We start from the raw sequence: 16,982 nt of genomic DNA, 5'->3' as shown, positions 1-16,982 counted from the left end.
AATAATAATAATACACATAAACACTCACATATGTTTTTGGGAAAAAATGTTTTATTGTTTACCAAATTTTCAATGTTGCTATAACTACAGTTCCAGAGACATTGCAGGTAAAACATTACAGTACAACACTAAAAATACTAAAAAAAAAACCCTAATGTGGCTGTTGTGGCTTCATCAGTTCTTTGCGAGGTGGGCTGGTGAAAAGGCTAGCGGCAACAGTTCACTGAGGCTGGTTTCTTTGTAAGATCCATCTGGCTTGGTCAAGTATACAATCCAGTCTGTTCCAAACTAGTGAAGAAGAGAGAGTGATGCACAATTGTGAATACAGACATGAAAGCTATATAGAATGAGTACATGTACATTTTTTTTCCCCAACAAGCTGAGCTATGGGTACCACTTCTTTAAAATAAATTGTAACTAATGGATTCATTTTGCTTTACTAATCAGTTATAATTCCATAACAAGAACAATTTGGGGGCTAACATGTTAAAAATCTCTCTGAATGGTGTTCAGCCTCCTTCTATATAGTTTTGCTTAGTCATGATTGAAAAAATTGACTTTTTTGTTGGCCTATTGAAGTTAACTTAATTATGATAGGAGGAAAAAGACAATAAAATCATATTAATTTTTGATATATTGCCTCAAATGATAATTTAATTTACTGACCAAAGCAGCCCTTCTTTATAGGAGAGTTATCAGATTTTACTGTGCTTGGTTATTAGTTATGTCAATGTTTAACATGCCTGTAAAATACAATGGCTCCTGCTGTACACACAGCCCAACCACTGCCTGCTGCAATATCCAAAGATGTGTTTGATATGGACGAGTAAGTGTTTCTTGTTTATAAACTCTACAAAATCTACTTTTATGAAATCATTTTTATTTGTTATTCAGTTCGTAAAGTTTATTTCTCTTTTAAAAAAGTGTAAAAAGTCCAGAAATAATATTTCAGCCTGTTTCAAAAGCAAATCTTCTGTCAAGTATTTTGTAAAATCAAGATTCTGCATCCTTAATAAGATTTTTAGGATGCAATTATCAACAGAATGTCTTGATAAGCTGTGACATTTTTACAGTGTATCATACTTATCATGAGATAATGATTGTCTGCACTGGTCATAAAAGAGGCGTCTCACCTCCAAAAGAACCTGTCGACATGCTCCACACGGCCCGACAAAGCGGTCTTTGATATCACTACAGACAGGAGAGGACAGAGGGAACAGATAAGAAAACGTGCTGCGTGAAACTTTTAATGTTAATGTCTCATCATGTAATTACTCACCATGTCACAGCGATGGCGGTGAACTGCCTGTGTCCCTCCACCACGGCTCTCTGGATGGCCGTTCGCTCGGCGCACACTGTCAGACCGTAGGAGGCGTTCTCCACATTACAGCCTGAAAATACAGAAATACTTAAGACACTGGACTCTTTCACAATTCAGACTCTTTAAAAAAGAAATACTACCATGTAAAAGAAAAATAAATAAAGCACAGACGCATCATCAGCAAGCATCAAAAGTAAAAATTGTTAATATACATTGTTGAATTATTAATACAGGGTTTTAATACTATAGCTGGTTGAGATGGAGCTAATTTGAACTATTTTTTATACTTTTGAGTAGTTGAATTTACTGTGTGACAACACATCGTTCACCTCAAAAGTTTTACTGATACAATAAGATGGAATGAGATAGAATAAACTTTATTGATCCCACAGAACAGATGCATAGTGAGGATAAGTAACTTGATATGAATAAGTAACTGGATGGACTTTATGAGGATTTACTATACACAAAATGAAGCATAAAAAACACAAAAAATACAATACTAATTACTATATACACCAACATTAATAGTAATGAGAAATACAGTTACTATTATAGTACAATAGTATAGTACTTGAGTAAATGAATATACTTGATGGGTGTACTTCAGTGGTGAAAGACGTTTACTTTTCTTTGAATAAAAGTACTAAAACTACAATTTAAAATGACTCCATAACAAGTACTGCAATAAAAATTGTACTAAAGTAAACATATTATCAGTAGCAACATTTATTTAAAGTGTAAAAGTGCAGAAGATTGTCAGTGTAATATTATTGTAAATATTATTAGTGGATGGTTAATACTGAGGCATTCATGTTTGTGCAGCATTCAACTGTTGCAGCTAGTTGAGTTAACTTGTATTATTGGCAGTTTAATCTATAACCATGCATTATATTTTAATATGTAGAGTAGTATGCAATCAAATAAATGTAGTAGAGTAAAAAGTAAGTACAGTACTTGAGTAAATGTACATAGTTAGATTCAGCCATTAGTGTACTTAAAAAATAGGTTCACAATTTTTTCAAGTCTGTTTTAAAACAACGGTCAGGTGTCCATATGAACACTGAAAAGTTTTCCTCACTGTAATCATTCCTCCTGTTCATACTGGCTATTAAAAGATCCCCTTCAAATGTGCTTTCAAGGTAAGTGATGGGTGCCAAAATCCACAGTGTGTCCACAAAATTGCATCTAAAGGTTTATCTGAAGCTTATATGATGCTTCAGCAGTCTGAGTTAGTCATATCAAGTGGATATTTGCCACATTTACAGTCTTTTTAGCATCAAATTCCCTCTTTGTGTTTCCCTGTTGAGCTGTGGTGGAAGTATAGTAACAAAAAGAGGGACTTTGGCACTAAGAAGACTGTAACATTGAAAGATATCTACTTGATTTGACTTATTTGAAGCTTCACATTAGCTTCAGATGAACTTTAAAATACATTTCTGCACAGAAGGAGGACTGTGGATTTTGGCCCCCCATCACTTACATTGTAAGTGCATTATAAAGGGATCTTCTAATGGTCAGCATGAACAGGAGGAATGATTATGACAAGAAAAACTATTTCAATGTTCATTTGGGCTCCTGACTGTTGTCTTAAGACAGACTTGAAATCTGTGAACCTGTCCTTTAAATCATAGGAAGCAAGAAGTCACCAGTTGGGTTATTACCTGTGATTATAGCGCCATCTGCTGTTAATATGGCAGCACCGACAGGAAAACGACTGTAGGGGCAGTATGCCATATCCCGGGCCTGCAGGCACTTGGAAACGAGCTCTTTTACTTTATCTACGCATTAAATAAACCACCATGAGTTTACAAGTCAAGGTTTGCTAACAGTTAGTACATCATGTGTCAAATGAAACGAAAAGTCTGCAATCATAAACAAGGTTGAGGTGGAGAGAAGTGGACTTGCCTGTCATTGCAGAAGAAGACGGTGGATAGTTTTTGGACTAATGTCACCTTGACAAACTGGAGCGTCATGTGATGGACAAATGGATGACAGGCTAATGGTTAATGTTTTAAAATTGATGTGGACTCAGTCAGCCAAGTTTGCTGACCGGAGCGAGACCAGCTGGCCGCGCATTGTTTACCTTCACGGTATTGGCCGGCTGGACGCAGCGTCATCGACCAGTTTGGGACTGAACTGTGACCGTATCAGATGGGACCAGCTGTGTTTTATCAAAGTTTCTCGCGAGAAAAACGGTTGTTGAACTAACGGTAACGATGACAAAACCACTCTGCAGCCAAAAAAATTTGAAAATCACTTGGTTGCAACACGAGGGAGCTATATTATGACAATATAATGTCATATATTGACAAAAAATAACTGCACTACTAAGACAAAATTGCACTGACGTAGGACACAACTTACAAGTTACAAGTTGTGACATGTTACAGGAAATTTTCGAGCAACCGGGTAAGGGGGCAAACGGAAATCAGAAGGCTTCCGGTACCACAATCTTGTCCCATTTACATTAATGCACAATTTTATTTAAAATAACAAGAAATTTTCAAGCAAATGTAAAATAAATAATAAGACAAGCAATAGACAATTTTATATCAATATACAGCAATTTTTTTTTTTTTTGCAGATTTGCACAACTTCCTGAGGTCAAAACAGTCAACACCTACATGAAAATAATAAAAAAAAAAATAATTACAATTGTTTTGAAAAAGAAAGGGTTGGGGGAAAAAACAAACAAGTAGTTTTTCTTATTATTTTTCTTAATGTCAACAAATCCAAAACAACAACAAAAGACCAAAACCAGCAGTGAATTGATCAGACTAACAAATATTGTCTGTATGGCCAAAACCAGATAATTTGAGTTATTCCCACATAAACATCCTGCTACCATAAAGACTCACCAGCACCAAATGTGTGTTACAATAAACCTGTGTAACACATTTTTACTTTTTTTTTGTTCTTGGGTAGTAAGTGTTATATTACTTAAGTCTAAAAAGTATAGAAAATGACTGTTATTCCCTTCAAACATTACTTTTGTGACCAGGACAGTGATATTATATTATAAAATGTACCTAATTCCAATGGGGAAATGGGTCAATTTGCACATTTTCATTCAGAAAAAACAACATGAATCACTGGATACGATGATGTGAGACTATATTTGGTGGCTTATTTGTGAAAGTGATTTAGTATAATCATAAATCTAAAAAAACCACTCACTTCTAAATCTTCTGTGGTGACTTTTTTATAACTTTAGTATAAATACATGTTAATTTTGATTCATATGTTGTTTTTCTGACTTTATGTGAATGGAAATGTGCAAATTTGCCTGTTTTCCCATTGGAAATAGGATAATTTCAAAATATCACTGTCCAGGTCATAAAAGCAAAGTTTGAAGGGAATAACAGTCATTTTCTATACTTTTCAAGCATAAGCATTCAGGAAATAATACTTACTACCCAGGAATGAAAACTCCACAGCTGAAAATAGTCCCTACAAATGCACAGTTTACTCCTGTTTGAGTAACATTTGATAAAGACATAGTACCCTGCTGTTTTAAGAAACTGCTTCATTTAAAGGATGAAATTGTATATTTGTGACCTGATTTGTGACAAAAAGGCTGAAGGAAATTTGGTAAGCATTGAGAGACAGACAACACATTGTCGGTCTTTTCATGGGATTTGTTGACAATATGAAAAATACAGAATAATAGCAGCTTTACCCTTTAACGCAAAGAAAGAAGGAAACAGTGATGCACCTACTTTAGATCAAACCTGAGATCCATGTATAGAAAATAACAGTCCCAAATAAAACTGTAGATTAACCACTGATTTTCACATTGAAAGTGCATAGTATTTTATCTTTTTTAAAGCTCGCAGATAATCGTGTAGATCATTAAACACTCCTACTCCGTCCATGCCTTACACATTCCCATAAAACTCTCTGTGCGTTGGTGCAGGACTCATTATCACGTAACACAGCAGCCCTTTGCAGAGTTTAGCCAGGAAGGCGAACATTACAAACGTCTCCCACACTGCGTTCCAGAAAGCGAAGGTGTACAGGGTCTTATTGCAGTAAAGACCATCAGCAGCTGCAGGATCATAGTTGGGCTGGTAGATCGAAAAGATCCAGATGTCACCTGTATGTGGGTGCAGATGAGGGACAGGGGGGACAAAAACATTTAGTTGTAATCTGTTGTCCTTTTTTGGAAAGAAAAATGTCAGCATTTTCATACAAATAAAGCATCCAGGCTATAAAAGAGTAATCAGGATTTTGTGTGTTTTAGAAAAACTCTTTTAGCATTTTTTCATTTTTACCTGCCAGGATCCACATAGGGATAGACACGACTGCTAAAAAATGCAGACAGGCTTTGAGAACACCAGGACGCTGGTGTGGCTGAGGTGCATCTCTCTCACAGGGGAAGGTCACAAATTGGACCATTATCAGAGGTATTAAAGCCATCCCTAACAGGTAGTTGGGGATGTTCGGCTGCTGGGGGCAGTCGTTGAAATACACCACACCTGCAGTGACAGGAAATGTTTAGTTTCAGAACAGATGAGGGTTGTTGAAAGTCAAACATGTATTTGAGGAAGAGCATACTGACCGAAGATGGTTCGAGTCAGAATCACAACGGCAGCACCTACTGTGGCAGCAACTAAAAGGGTGAGATAAAACAAAACTTCAGATTTAAATCAGCAACTTCAGCCTAATTACAGGGAATTTCACCTTTAAATAGACGGTCAGTTAATTGTAATATAACTCAAACAGGCAGCAGATACTTTAAGTTGAGTAATTGGTATTTATGACATATTATGAGATGTGTTTGACTCCATATCTCACTACTTTTTATTTTCATGTAAATTGTTAAAACATTTTGTAACTTAAGTATGTTGCAGATTTACACCCTCAGATACTTGCCTGTTAATGTCGGGGGTTTTGGTGGTGGGGGGTCCAGTTGAAGCTTCCATACGATACCAGTAGTTATTGTCATGGGGTGGCGTGCAGAGGGGGCTAGAGAGCAAAACTCAGATTAGTTTAAATTCTCCTCCCACAGCTGCTGCACTGTAGACATGTTACACATGAACATAATATGGTCAAAATGCATGACGGTGCAAAATAAACAGATAAAATGATTCAATTTCATTAGATTTTAAGCATGGCTCCTCTTTGATTCTTCATAATGTTTTCACATGACAAAAAACAGATTTTAAGGTTCTTTTAACTTATAAGGTCTTGCATGCACCACCTTCCTTATCTGAGCTTATTACACTATATACACCAGCACGCCCTCATCGCTCTCTCGATGCTGGTCTCCTGGTCATTCCTTCAGTTGGCTTCGGAGTATTTGCCTACCGTGCCCCCCTATCTTTGGAATGGCCTTCCATTACATGTTAAAGAAGCACTGAAAACCTTTATTTATTCACTACATTACAACCTCCCCTAAAACTAAGCCAGGCCTATCACCTTTTAACACCTATTTAACATTAATTTTCATTATTGTAAATTGATTGCTGTATATTGTCCTATGTATTCTTTTTAACTGTAAAATGCATTGGGGACCATGCTGCACGGTGATTCTGCACTTTAAATAAAACTGATTGATTGATTGACATGTATTAAGAGTTCATAATAAAAACATCTAAATGGAACCAGAAGAGTTAGATTAAAGAATTAGAAATGTGAGAATCTGCTTTAACTGTGAGGGAAAACAAACAACAGAGACAGTTCGTTAATAGATTGAAATTCATGTTAGAAGCCAGAAACTGAAAGGAAAAAAAAGAGAAGAGGGAGGGACATAGAAACACAGCATTGTCTTTTTTTTCTATTAATCATTAATGAGATGACAGGTACAGTATTGTTATCACAATCACTACCGTCGTTATATAACCAACTACAATGTCTTTATTATATCCTTTTATATCTTATCTTATATCCTCTTATAACATTCACACTCAATCTAAAAGTGAAAGCGAGTGTGAGCTGTTTATTAACTATGATATGACTTTTCTCACTGGAGAGTAAAATTATCTTGGATGATTTATTGTCAGATGAGACATCATTGATCTCTGTAGATCTCTCTTAAAGGTTAAACAGAGGGACTGTGCATGGCTCATTTAAGACTCAAATATATGCAAATGAAATGACAAATGAAAAGAACGAATCACTGACTTAGTGCATTGCTCCTAATCTGAATATTGTGTATTATTAGATAACTACTCAAGTAGTAACAGTGAATATTGATATCAAAGATATATTTACAATCGTAGAAACACTCATTTACCTGCCATTGCTGCTGCAGCTGACGAACTTTCCTCCTCCTGAACAATTTGTCAAATGACTAAGCTAAAAAGAGATTTACGGGAACAAGTGGGGATTTCTAACACATGATGTTTTGATACAGGGTTTGCCACTGAACAGGATGAGCGTGTTTACATGGTGCCTTTCACGTCAACACTGCGATTAAAGTGAAAGTAAAATGATTCCTTTAAAGGGATTTTATATGTACTGGATCTCAACCAAAAATCAAGAACATTTAGAATCATTACAATTAAATGTGTTCGGGTTGAGATTATTAAGAAAGCAGAGTCAGAGAGTGAATTAGTCAGAATATGGAGCTGCTTTAGAGAATGAAAAATACAATAATGAGTCAAACATGATCCAAGTAATAGTGCATAAATTCATTTTCTTAATTCAAGCAAAGCTAAAAAAAGAAGTTTGTTTTCCCTCTTAAATTCCCCAAAGTTAAGAATTGCAGCTGGAGAGTGTTGTGTAAGAGACCAAAAGCAGATTTTTTTTTACTTCAAATTGATTAAAATAGCATTTGTTTATTTTAGGCAGTAATGTAACCAGCATGTCAAAAACAGGCTTCAAGTAGAAGAGGCTGAGTGGTTGTTGTATGCATTTCCATTAACCTTGAGAAAAGATGAATTCTTCATCAAATAGTGTTATTAAAACATAACAAAATAAGAAAACAGACCTGATTTCAGAGTACAACTACAGGGTTCTTATGGCAAAAGACACAGTCAGTGTCAATCAGCAATAGTTTGCTTTTAATGATCAGGTATGAGTATCATTAATGTACGTATTATCACTGTTTCACCAGTTTACATCTCTGAAGTACAAGTCTGAAGTGCAAAAATAAGCAGCGGGCCCCTTCCTCAGTTTCTTGTTATAATGAGACACTTTTCTCATTTTAACACGGTTGTTTTCATGATATACATTTTTGTAATTTTCACTTTTTTCCAGCTGATGTAGGCTATAATATCACTTCTATAGGTACTGAGTGGATTTTTTCTTGTTTTAATGACATATGGAAGTCTTTTTATGACAAGTAAATAACTTATCATGTCATAATAAGAAAAGTTTTCTATAATGAGCTACGTTCATTTTGTGAAATAAAAAGAACATTTTGCTATATAAGAAGATAAAGTGGTATGTTGTTACTACAAGAAAAGTTTCTTATGTCTAGTATCTAGTAAAAACCAGAAAATTATGTCATTATAAAATGAAATTAACTTGTTATAACATGAGAAGGATTGTGTTAAAACAAGAAAAGTTTCTCGTTATAACGAGAAACTGAGCAAATATGTGTTTATCGTGGTGGCAGCAGTACACATGGCAACCTTGTTGTATTTTCCTCAACCAGCACTCCTTAGCTGGACGACTACCTGCCCAGTTAGTCTGTGGTAAACACAGATTTATTGAGGACTAGGCACAGTGAGCAGTAAGTAACAGTAAGATCACCTGAAATAATGAAAGTATTAAGATACAACAGCCATCTCAAGGCCTGTATCCTTTTAGTTTATATTGTGCTTTAGTGAAGTACCAAACCTCAATAAATAAACCATGTTCCTCTGTTATGCATTACACAAGACCGATCCGTTAATATGTGCAAAACAAAAAGTGAAATAACTCATTTTGTCAGTTTATAATTACAGTCTAGCTTGCTTGGACAGTATTTATTTATATAATGACAAAATGATGTGTCATGTCATCACAATATTGATGTTTATACATGATTATATTGCATCCCTGCCCAACCCTTAACACACTGAAAGAGCTGATTACTAACTTCTCCCAGGGGCAATTTAGTGTATTGATTGCAGATAAAGTAAACGTTTGCACGTTTCTCGCACCCCTGATGCTTAAAATCAATCATATACACACATGAGCTCTTATACCAAACCAGATAGTCGTTTGCTGTATTTTTAGTTCATATTAAGCCGCCCTGTATAAACCAAGGTCTCTCTCGTGTTTGCAGTAGGCCACAAATAGAACAAACAGACTGGTATCATCATCTACAGGTAACAAAGGGCGTCCAGATGAATAGTAAAGCCCTGAAACACAAACACACACATGTACCGCTCTCATTTCTATGGTCTTTAGTTTGTTTAGGTTTTGTATATGTCCTACGTTTAACTTTGACACTGCTGAGGGAGGCAATTTTTGTCCACCCAAGTTTTTCATCCTTATCTGAAACCTATAAGAAGATACGCAGGTCTGAAATCAGATTGCAGGCAGCCACACCAACACGTGGCCTTTGTTCCTTCTCTCCTCCCTGCTGTAACTGTCACTGGTTGTATTTAACTTTCGCAGTGTAAAAGGGTGAGCTTGACAGTGGTGAGCGGACTCCTTCTTGTTCGCCTCCTTTTTGTTGTTTCACCTGCTTTTCACTGATTTCCTTTTGACTTTGAGTGAAGGGGAAGATAGTCCAAAGGAGAGGAGAAAGACAGAAAAAGCTCTCAAATAAAAAGAAAGAAAAGAAAGATAAAAACCATGTGTTGTACGGGGAAGTGTGCCCGCCTGGTGGGCCTGATCCTGCTGCCTTCAGCGTTCGTCTGCATGATCTGCAACCTGCTGTTGTTCTTCCCTAACGGGGAGCAACTGGACAATGACCAGATCTCCCTCCAGGCCTGGCTCATGGGGGGGCTCATCGGAGGAGGCCTCTTTGTGAGTAATTCTGATTCTGTGTACATCTACAAAGTCCGGTTTGATGGTTTATTGTGTGTTTTATTGAGTTTTTAAGCCATTAACTCGGCTCTGTGTAAACCTGTAAAGTCTAAGTGCTTTTTTTATTGAGTATTGTAATTTCTGGGGGAACAACCGTTGCCTTATCTTGGTTTTGACTTCATGTGGAGTATAAATATTTCACTGCCACATTCTTCATTTATATAACTCTTAAACTTAAACTACATATTTTTAAAAAGACGTTTTGAGCAGTCAAGCAAAGTCCACACTAAGAAAACTTTATTTCAAATTTGGTATTGAGGATTTTCCATTTCATATAATGATGCTGTCATACAAAAAGCCCTCTTGAAAAATGAATATTAAACTTAACAAAAGCAAGATTTTGCTTCTGTGACATACTTGAAACAAGAAAATTGACACTATATGTACAGAAGTGTAACCAAGTACATTTACTGTAATAGTGAGTCCTTTTTACTCCTCAATACATTCATATGTCGACTATAGTTACTATTCGCATTACAAAATAAGCTTTTACATACAAAACATGTAATTAAACCTTGAAAATATGTTGCATTGTTAGAGCGTAAGATTAAACTATCCAACATACTGTATATAAAACAGATCAAATTGGCACCACCTCAACCAACTACACCAGTAAAATGCAACTGACACATTAATGGTTAGAATGACTAAATAATGTAATATACAGTAACACTCACAGATGGCCATTTCTCTTAATGGAGTACATTTTAGTTTTGATACTTTTGGTACATGTTGCTGATAATACTTACATACTTTTACTTACCTTTACAAGTCTTTTACTAGTACAGGAGTATTTTTAAACTATTTTATTTCTGCTTTTACTCTAGTAAAGGATCTGTGTGTGAGAAATTTTTGGGAAATTTTGAAACCACTGACTATTAAAACATTAACGTAGTTCCTCTCACACAGATATGATCATCTGGGCTTGCACCAACATTACATCAACTTTTGAAAGTTTAACAACGACTATAAATAATTCATAAATATATAAGCTCATAAATGCGTCAAAGTGACCTTTGTCTGTCTTAGTGGTACATTTTTATGACCATGTTATCACAGTTAGGAACAGTCACCAGGAAGATTAATTACTCACCTTTCCCTGGTCCAACTATGTGTGGATGTCATTGCCTTCTGGGACAAGACAGTAAAATTCGATGCAGGATTCACAAATATTTGGCTAAAGAGATAAGAGAACAGACACTCACAGATGTATGAGAGCGAAACACACACACCATACTTGCATATTAAATGCTTTTGAGAGGCTCAAACTTGCGTTTAAATACTTAAAAGTTGGACTTAACTTGTGATACTCCAAACTTTCTCCCTTGATAAATGAGTCACCACTTCCTTGTTGCAATTTTTTTCAGATGCTGTGCCCGAGCTGCTCAGCTATCAGGGCCGGGGGCAAGGGTTGCTGCGGAACAGGTTGCTGTGGCAACCGTTGCCGGGTGAGTAAAGTCATTTGAAAGATTTACAATCACTGTACTTGTCGCTGTAGGGACTGGACAGGGTGTATGCACAGTTTAGATAATGATGGGTGGTAGAAGGCAAAGGCGAGGGTGACTAGCGTCATGTATGTTTTATTGGCAATAAAACATATGGATTATTGCTGTACAGTGCACATTCACTTCAATAATAAATCACCTCAATTATAGAGTGAAAAATTACTTACGTCTGTTGAATTATCAGGAACTACCGGGCTGCTAATTGGCGGGTTGTTAAGCCATTAACAGTGAATGGACAGTCAGCAAAGAAAAAAAACAGTGTAATGTGCCTTTACTACTTGCATTACTACTTTGCATTTTGAAATGTTCAAGTTTTACTGAACGTAATGTTATCTCTTTAATTTTCTACATTTTTCTACATTCTTGTTGAGCATGAAAATTCATTCTCGACCATGAAATAATTAAAACATGAACTCATCATCCACTTATTAGCTTTTTCTGGAGCTTTCAACCGAGTTTGATTCGTTGTCAGGGAGATAGATCAAAAGTTACCTCTCTTATCTCACCAGTACTTCTATTCTTTCCACCACTGTATTTACAGTATCAACACACTAAAAGTGTATTTAATTCAGTTGTGATTTCAGATCTTTCTACTAATGAAACCAGGCTGCATGTAAGAGTGTTTATGTCGGTGCTTAATCACGTCAAGTCAAGAAAAAGTAAAAAAAAATTGACTTTTATCACAATAACAGCCTTAAAGGGCATCATAGGCCCACATTAGGCAAGAAAATATTGACAGGTGAGGCAAATAATCCTCAAAAGAAAACAACATAATGGTAAAACAGAAAAATATCTGATAAAACATCCCAGAAGAGAGAATCCAAATAATATAAATAATGTATTAATGTCACAATGTGTTCCCATCTCTCCCCCAGATGCTGAACTCAGTGTTCTCCTCTGCTTTCGGCCTGGTCGGAGCGATCTACTGCAACAGTGTTTCCTCAGCTGGTCTGGCTATTGGACCCAAGTGTCAGATCGAGGGTGGCGAATGGACATACCCCTTTGAAAACTCTGGCACGTGAGTGTTTCTCCCAGCACGAGTCATTTAAATGTGCTTTTTCTAGGCATGCAACCTTATATTAACCAGACTAAAAATCTCTGATCTCTCACTGCAGTCCTTCCTTGTTCTTTGAGGTTTGCCGTGTACCCACACTTCCCTGTTATCTGTGCTATCTTCTATTCAGTCATATTTACCTCTCTTATCTTTGTTAGAGCTGCACAACAGGTTCAGTTCTTGATTATCAAACAGAATAACGTAATAGCATAAAGTTCCAGTAGGTGGCAGACTGAACCCGCTCTGTCTTATTTAGTGGCATTCGGCAGCTTCTTATAGAAAAAATCTGTTCCAATGAGCCTGGCAGCTCAGAACAAGCTACTACTGTTCTTTTAAAGTCTTCTTCTGTTTTTAAAACTTCAGCTTTAAAACCTTAACCCTCTTCTAGCTTGCTTAGAGGTCATTACTCTACAGCTTTAAGTTGAGGGACAGTTGATGTTGTAAATACTTTGTGACTTTGCTGCTGGCTCCAAAACATTAAGATATGCTTACTGAGGTAAACCTTGTTGCATGTGATGGCAGGAAAAAGTGAATCACCTGATAGTGGGCCAACATTTGATTGGGAGATTTGTTAATACATGTTGTTAATATGTAGGCTACTGAAGTCCATGATGACAGCAGTTTAAAGGGCACCGGTGTTTACAGGAAGGGAAACAAGTTTGGTTACACAATACATGGTGGTATATTAATATTGAACCTCAGCTTATCCTTCCTATATTAAACCTCAGTTTCCCCTTTTTCTGTTTCTGTTTTTCTATGTAGTCCTCTGCTATGTTGATCTCCTTTTCTACTGTCAGTGGTTTTGAGTCATTTATCAAGAAAAATTGCAAAACCTTTGCTTGTTTCAGCTTCTCAAGAATGAGGATTTGTTGCTTTATATCATTGTTGACTGAATATCTTTACGTTTTGGCCAGTTTATTGGACAAAAACAAGCATTTTGAAGATGTCACCTTGGCTTCTAAGACATTGTGATGGGCATGTTTCATTATTTTCTGGCATTTTAAAGACAAAAAAATGAAATCTAGAGCTTGAGAGAGATGCTAATGAAAATATTTGTTGGTTGTAGCCCTAATCTCATTCAAGGATCATATCTATCAATGATATCAGTTTGCAAAATATTGAACTTGGATCTTGTTTGTTAAACTATCAATAATACAACAAAATATTCCCACCACAAGGTGTCTGGAGCTTCCAATCATACCACATGATCACATGATTCATCAGCCAATGGAGTTGTAATGTTGTGTTGTAGTGCAATTGTAGATGTTGAAAATTTTTTCTATTTTTTGGCTACTTTACTGACTTATCTACCATGTGTGCTTAACAGAAACCTCAACAGTTTCTGCGTGGATTACAATATTATAACAAAGGAGTTACCTTTGGACAGAATCAGCATATTTCCCAAAATGTCCAACAAAACTCTTTTTTTTCCCATCACTTCCTCTCCTTTCTACTTTCCACATGCTTTCTTTCTCCACTCCTCACTTGTTCCATTTACCTCCTTACCTCCTTACATTTACCTCCTTTTTTCCTCAACTCAGTCATCACACATTGTCTTCCTGCACTCCAAACTAGGCCTGCTTCGCCCCGAAACCTTTATTAATGCTGTCCTGTATAAGCTTATGCTCTACTTCTGTCTTCCCTCGCAGGGGTAACGGTAGCTACCTTGTAAACCAAGATCAGTGGGACATCTGTGTGTTCCCCAAGAATGCAGTGAAGTGGCACGTCGTTCTGTTCTCCATACTGCTGGCTATGGGTTTGGTGCAGATGGTGCTCTGTGGCATCCAGGTGGTCAATGGCTGCTTGGGATGCGTGTGCGGGGACTGTCGGGACAGCAAGGATGTAAGTGAACATACCCTAAAAAAATCTGAAAAACTCTAAAAAAGTAAACTGAGATAGGAGAGGATGAGAGAATGCATGCACACAAGGAGATATGAATGGTGTTTCTGAGCCCTGGAGGTCATGAAACCTTAACTGGAGAGTTAATAAAAGGGTGAAACAATACAACTTTACAATAAACTATTTCATTAGAACTGCACCAAGCCAACATGAACCAACATGTTCTGTAGTAACTGGTTTGGCTGCTGGGAGTGAGCCAAATACTCTGTAGCTCAATATGTGACTTGGCCTTACAGTAGCTTCCTAAGATGAGTGTTTCTTTACTGCTGTTTTGATTGCAATCCTGGGATTCTGTCAGGTCTCCCACTGATGGAAACAGGAAAAGGGAAAAGTTTGCTCTGTGTAGTTTTGATCGCATGTTGATAAAACATTCAAGGAAGTGTTTAAATGGGACTGTTGCAAACAGAGTAGCAACACTAAACAGGAAGATTGCTCCTACTTGTGAAAGGAATTGCACTCATTTAAAGAAATAGTTTGGTGTTTTGGGAAAATTTTAAAACCGTAGCATTGTCATTTTTACATTTTTCTTTTTATATGGGTTAAACAAACAAGACTTAAGTGAGTTTAGAGCTGCTGGAAGGTGGATTTTGTTAGCTTCGGACAGAGCCTGGCTAGCTGTCTCCCACCGTTTTCAGTCTTAGTACTAAGCTAAGCTAACCAGCCGCTGGTGTTGCCTCAAATTTAGCATACAGATATGAGAGTGGTATCAATCTTCTCATCTAACTCTTGTCAAGAAAGCGAAAAAGCGTATTTCCCAAAATGCCGTATTATTACTTTAAAGAATTCACATTTTATTTCAATCAGTAACTGTACACACATAAACCCCAAAAGAAATGTTTCCATGGTACATATTATGGTAAACTGTAGTACATACCATACTGTTTGCAATGGTATGTACGGAAAGTGGAACCTAAGTAATGTACTGTGGAACTTGCAAAAATACCATGGTATCTGTATAATAGTACCATAGTACTTGTACCATTTTACCTCTACCATAGTAAAATTTCTTATTGGATGTCAGACACAGATCTTAAACTAGAACCACCAAGATATAGTATTTGAGATGCTTTATGCTTTCTTCTACCTCCAAGAAACTTTGCTTCTCACATTAAACTTTATCATATTTTCAAATTCCTTCCCATACACTATAACAAATCTGATGATTTGCTAAAGATAAACAGGACACAATATGGTGACCAATTTTAACCTCAACCCTTCTTACAGGAACAATAAGTAAACTGGCATAGTGAAAAATGCCTACATATGAGCTGTATACATGTACTTTTGAACTGTAATATCTGCACATACAGGTTGAAGATTAAGCTGAGATTTAACACATGGTTGAACATATAGTGATGTGGATTGCTAATTTTTCATTTGCAGAATTGTAAAATAGATTTCAACACATATATGCACTCTAGTAAAGGAATCATGGAGATAAATATAATTAAAAAGACATATGTTGATTTGAAGGACATGGCAGTTACAGTACAGGCTTCTGTGTATAACTACAATATTGAACAGACACATCCACATGTGTATTGTATCAACAAATGTCTACACATTAACACGCGGCTCACATTTATTATCAGCTCTGTCAGTCATCCAAGAGCTTGCTTCCTGTCCAAAACATGAAATAAACACGTGACTTCTGACCTGTTGCAGGATGACGGTGGATTGTGAAATTGGAGAGGATCACTTTGCTGTACTTTCACGAAGACCAGGACGCATTTCAGCACTTCATTCATTCCCCAACATTCACATTCAGGGAAACCTCTCCATGATACTTTTTGATGTATTTGTCGCACATTAATTGTGTCTTAGAGATCTTACTTACCTTACTACTTACTCCATTATTGTGTGTATTTACTGTGGCTGAAGGTTTGTGTGTATTGCCTGATTTTGTTTGTTTTGGTTGAATTTGTTGCTTAAATAATCACTGGATTAATAAATAATTTCCATTCTGAAAGTGTCCAATGGGACCAAATGTGAACTAAACTGTAGATGTAAATAATCCTTTATGTTTCTTTTATACACTTTCCACCTTGAGTTATTGTATATCAGGTGAATATAACAATACAATAAAAGCTGATACATAAAAACACATTATTTAGTATTTTCCAAGTTTTAATATCTGGATTTGTGGACGACAAGTGACATTTCTCAGGGGGAGTCAAGTTATTTCAATTCTGTGTAACTGTCAACCTTAAAAACCTTTCTGACCAGTTCTTTT

The 16,982-nt window shown here is 36.4% G+C and overlaps 2 protein-coding genes across 2 annotated transcripts; one reads left to right on the top strand and one right to left on the bottom strand.

Moving 5' to 3' along the window:
* Window positions 1-31: 31 nt before the first annotated feature.
* On the bottom strand, window positions 32-3,686 carry zgc:103586. The gene is made up of 5 exons (XM_044341328.1): window positions 3,230-3,686; window positions 2,986-3,102; window positions 1,280-1,391; window positions 1,134-1,191; window positions 32-288 (listed from the first exon to the last, which is right to left on the bottom strand). Exons 1-5 carry the CDS (start codon window positions 3,234-3,236, stop codon window positions 175-177), a joined length of 408 nt encoding a protein of 135 aa, XP_044197263.1. The 5' UTR covers window positions 3,237-3,686; the 3' UTR covers window positions 32-174.
* A 6,170-nt stretch (window positions 3,687-9,856) lies between these two features.
* On the top strand, window positions 9,857-16,982 carry tm4sf5 (transmembrane 4 L six family member 5). Its single transcript, XM_044340555.1, has 5 exons — window positions 9,857-10,231; window positions 11,659-11,739; window positions 12,672-12,814; window positions 14,500-14,692; window positions 16,415-16,982. Exons 1-5 carry the CDS (start codon window positions 10,058-10,060, stop codon window positions 16,430-16,432), a joined length of 609 nt encoding a protein of 202 aa, XP_044196490.1. The 5' UTR covers window positions 9,857-10,057; the 3' UTR covers window positions 16,433-16,982.

The sequence above is a fragment of the Thunnus albacares genome, chromosome 22 (assembly GCF_914725855.1).
Source record: "Thunnus albacares chromosome 22, fThuAlb1.1, whole genome shotgun sequence".
Taxonomy (NCBI): Eukaryota; Metazoa; Chordata; class Actinopteri; order Scombriformes; family Scombridae; genus Thunnus; species Thunnus albacares.
Note: the sequence above shows the minus strand (reverse complement) of the source record. Positions and strands in the feature narration are given on the sequence as shown.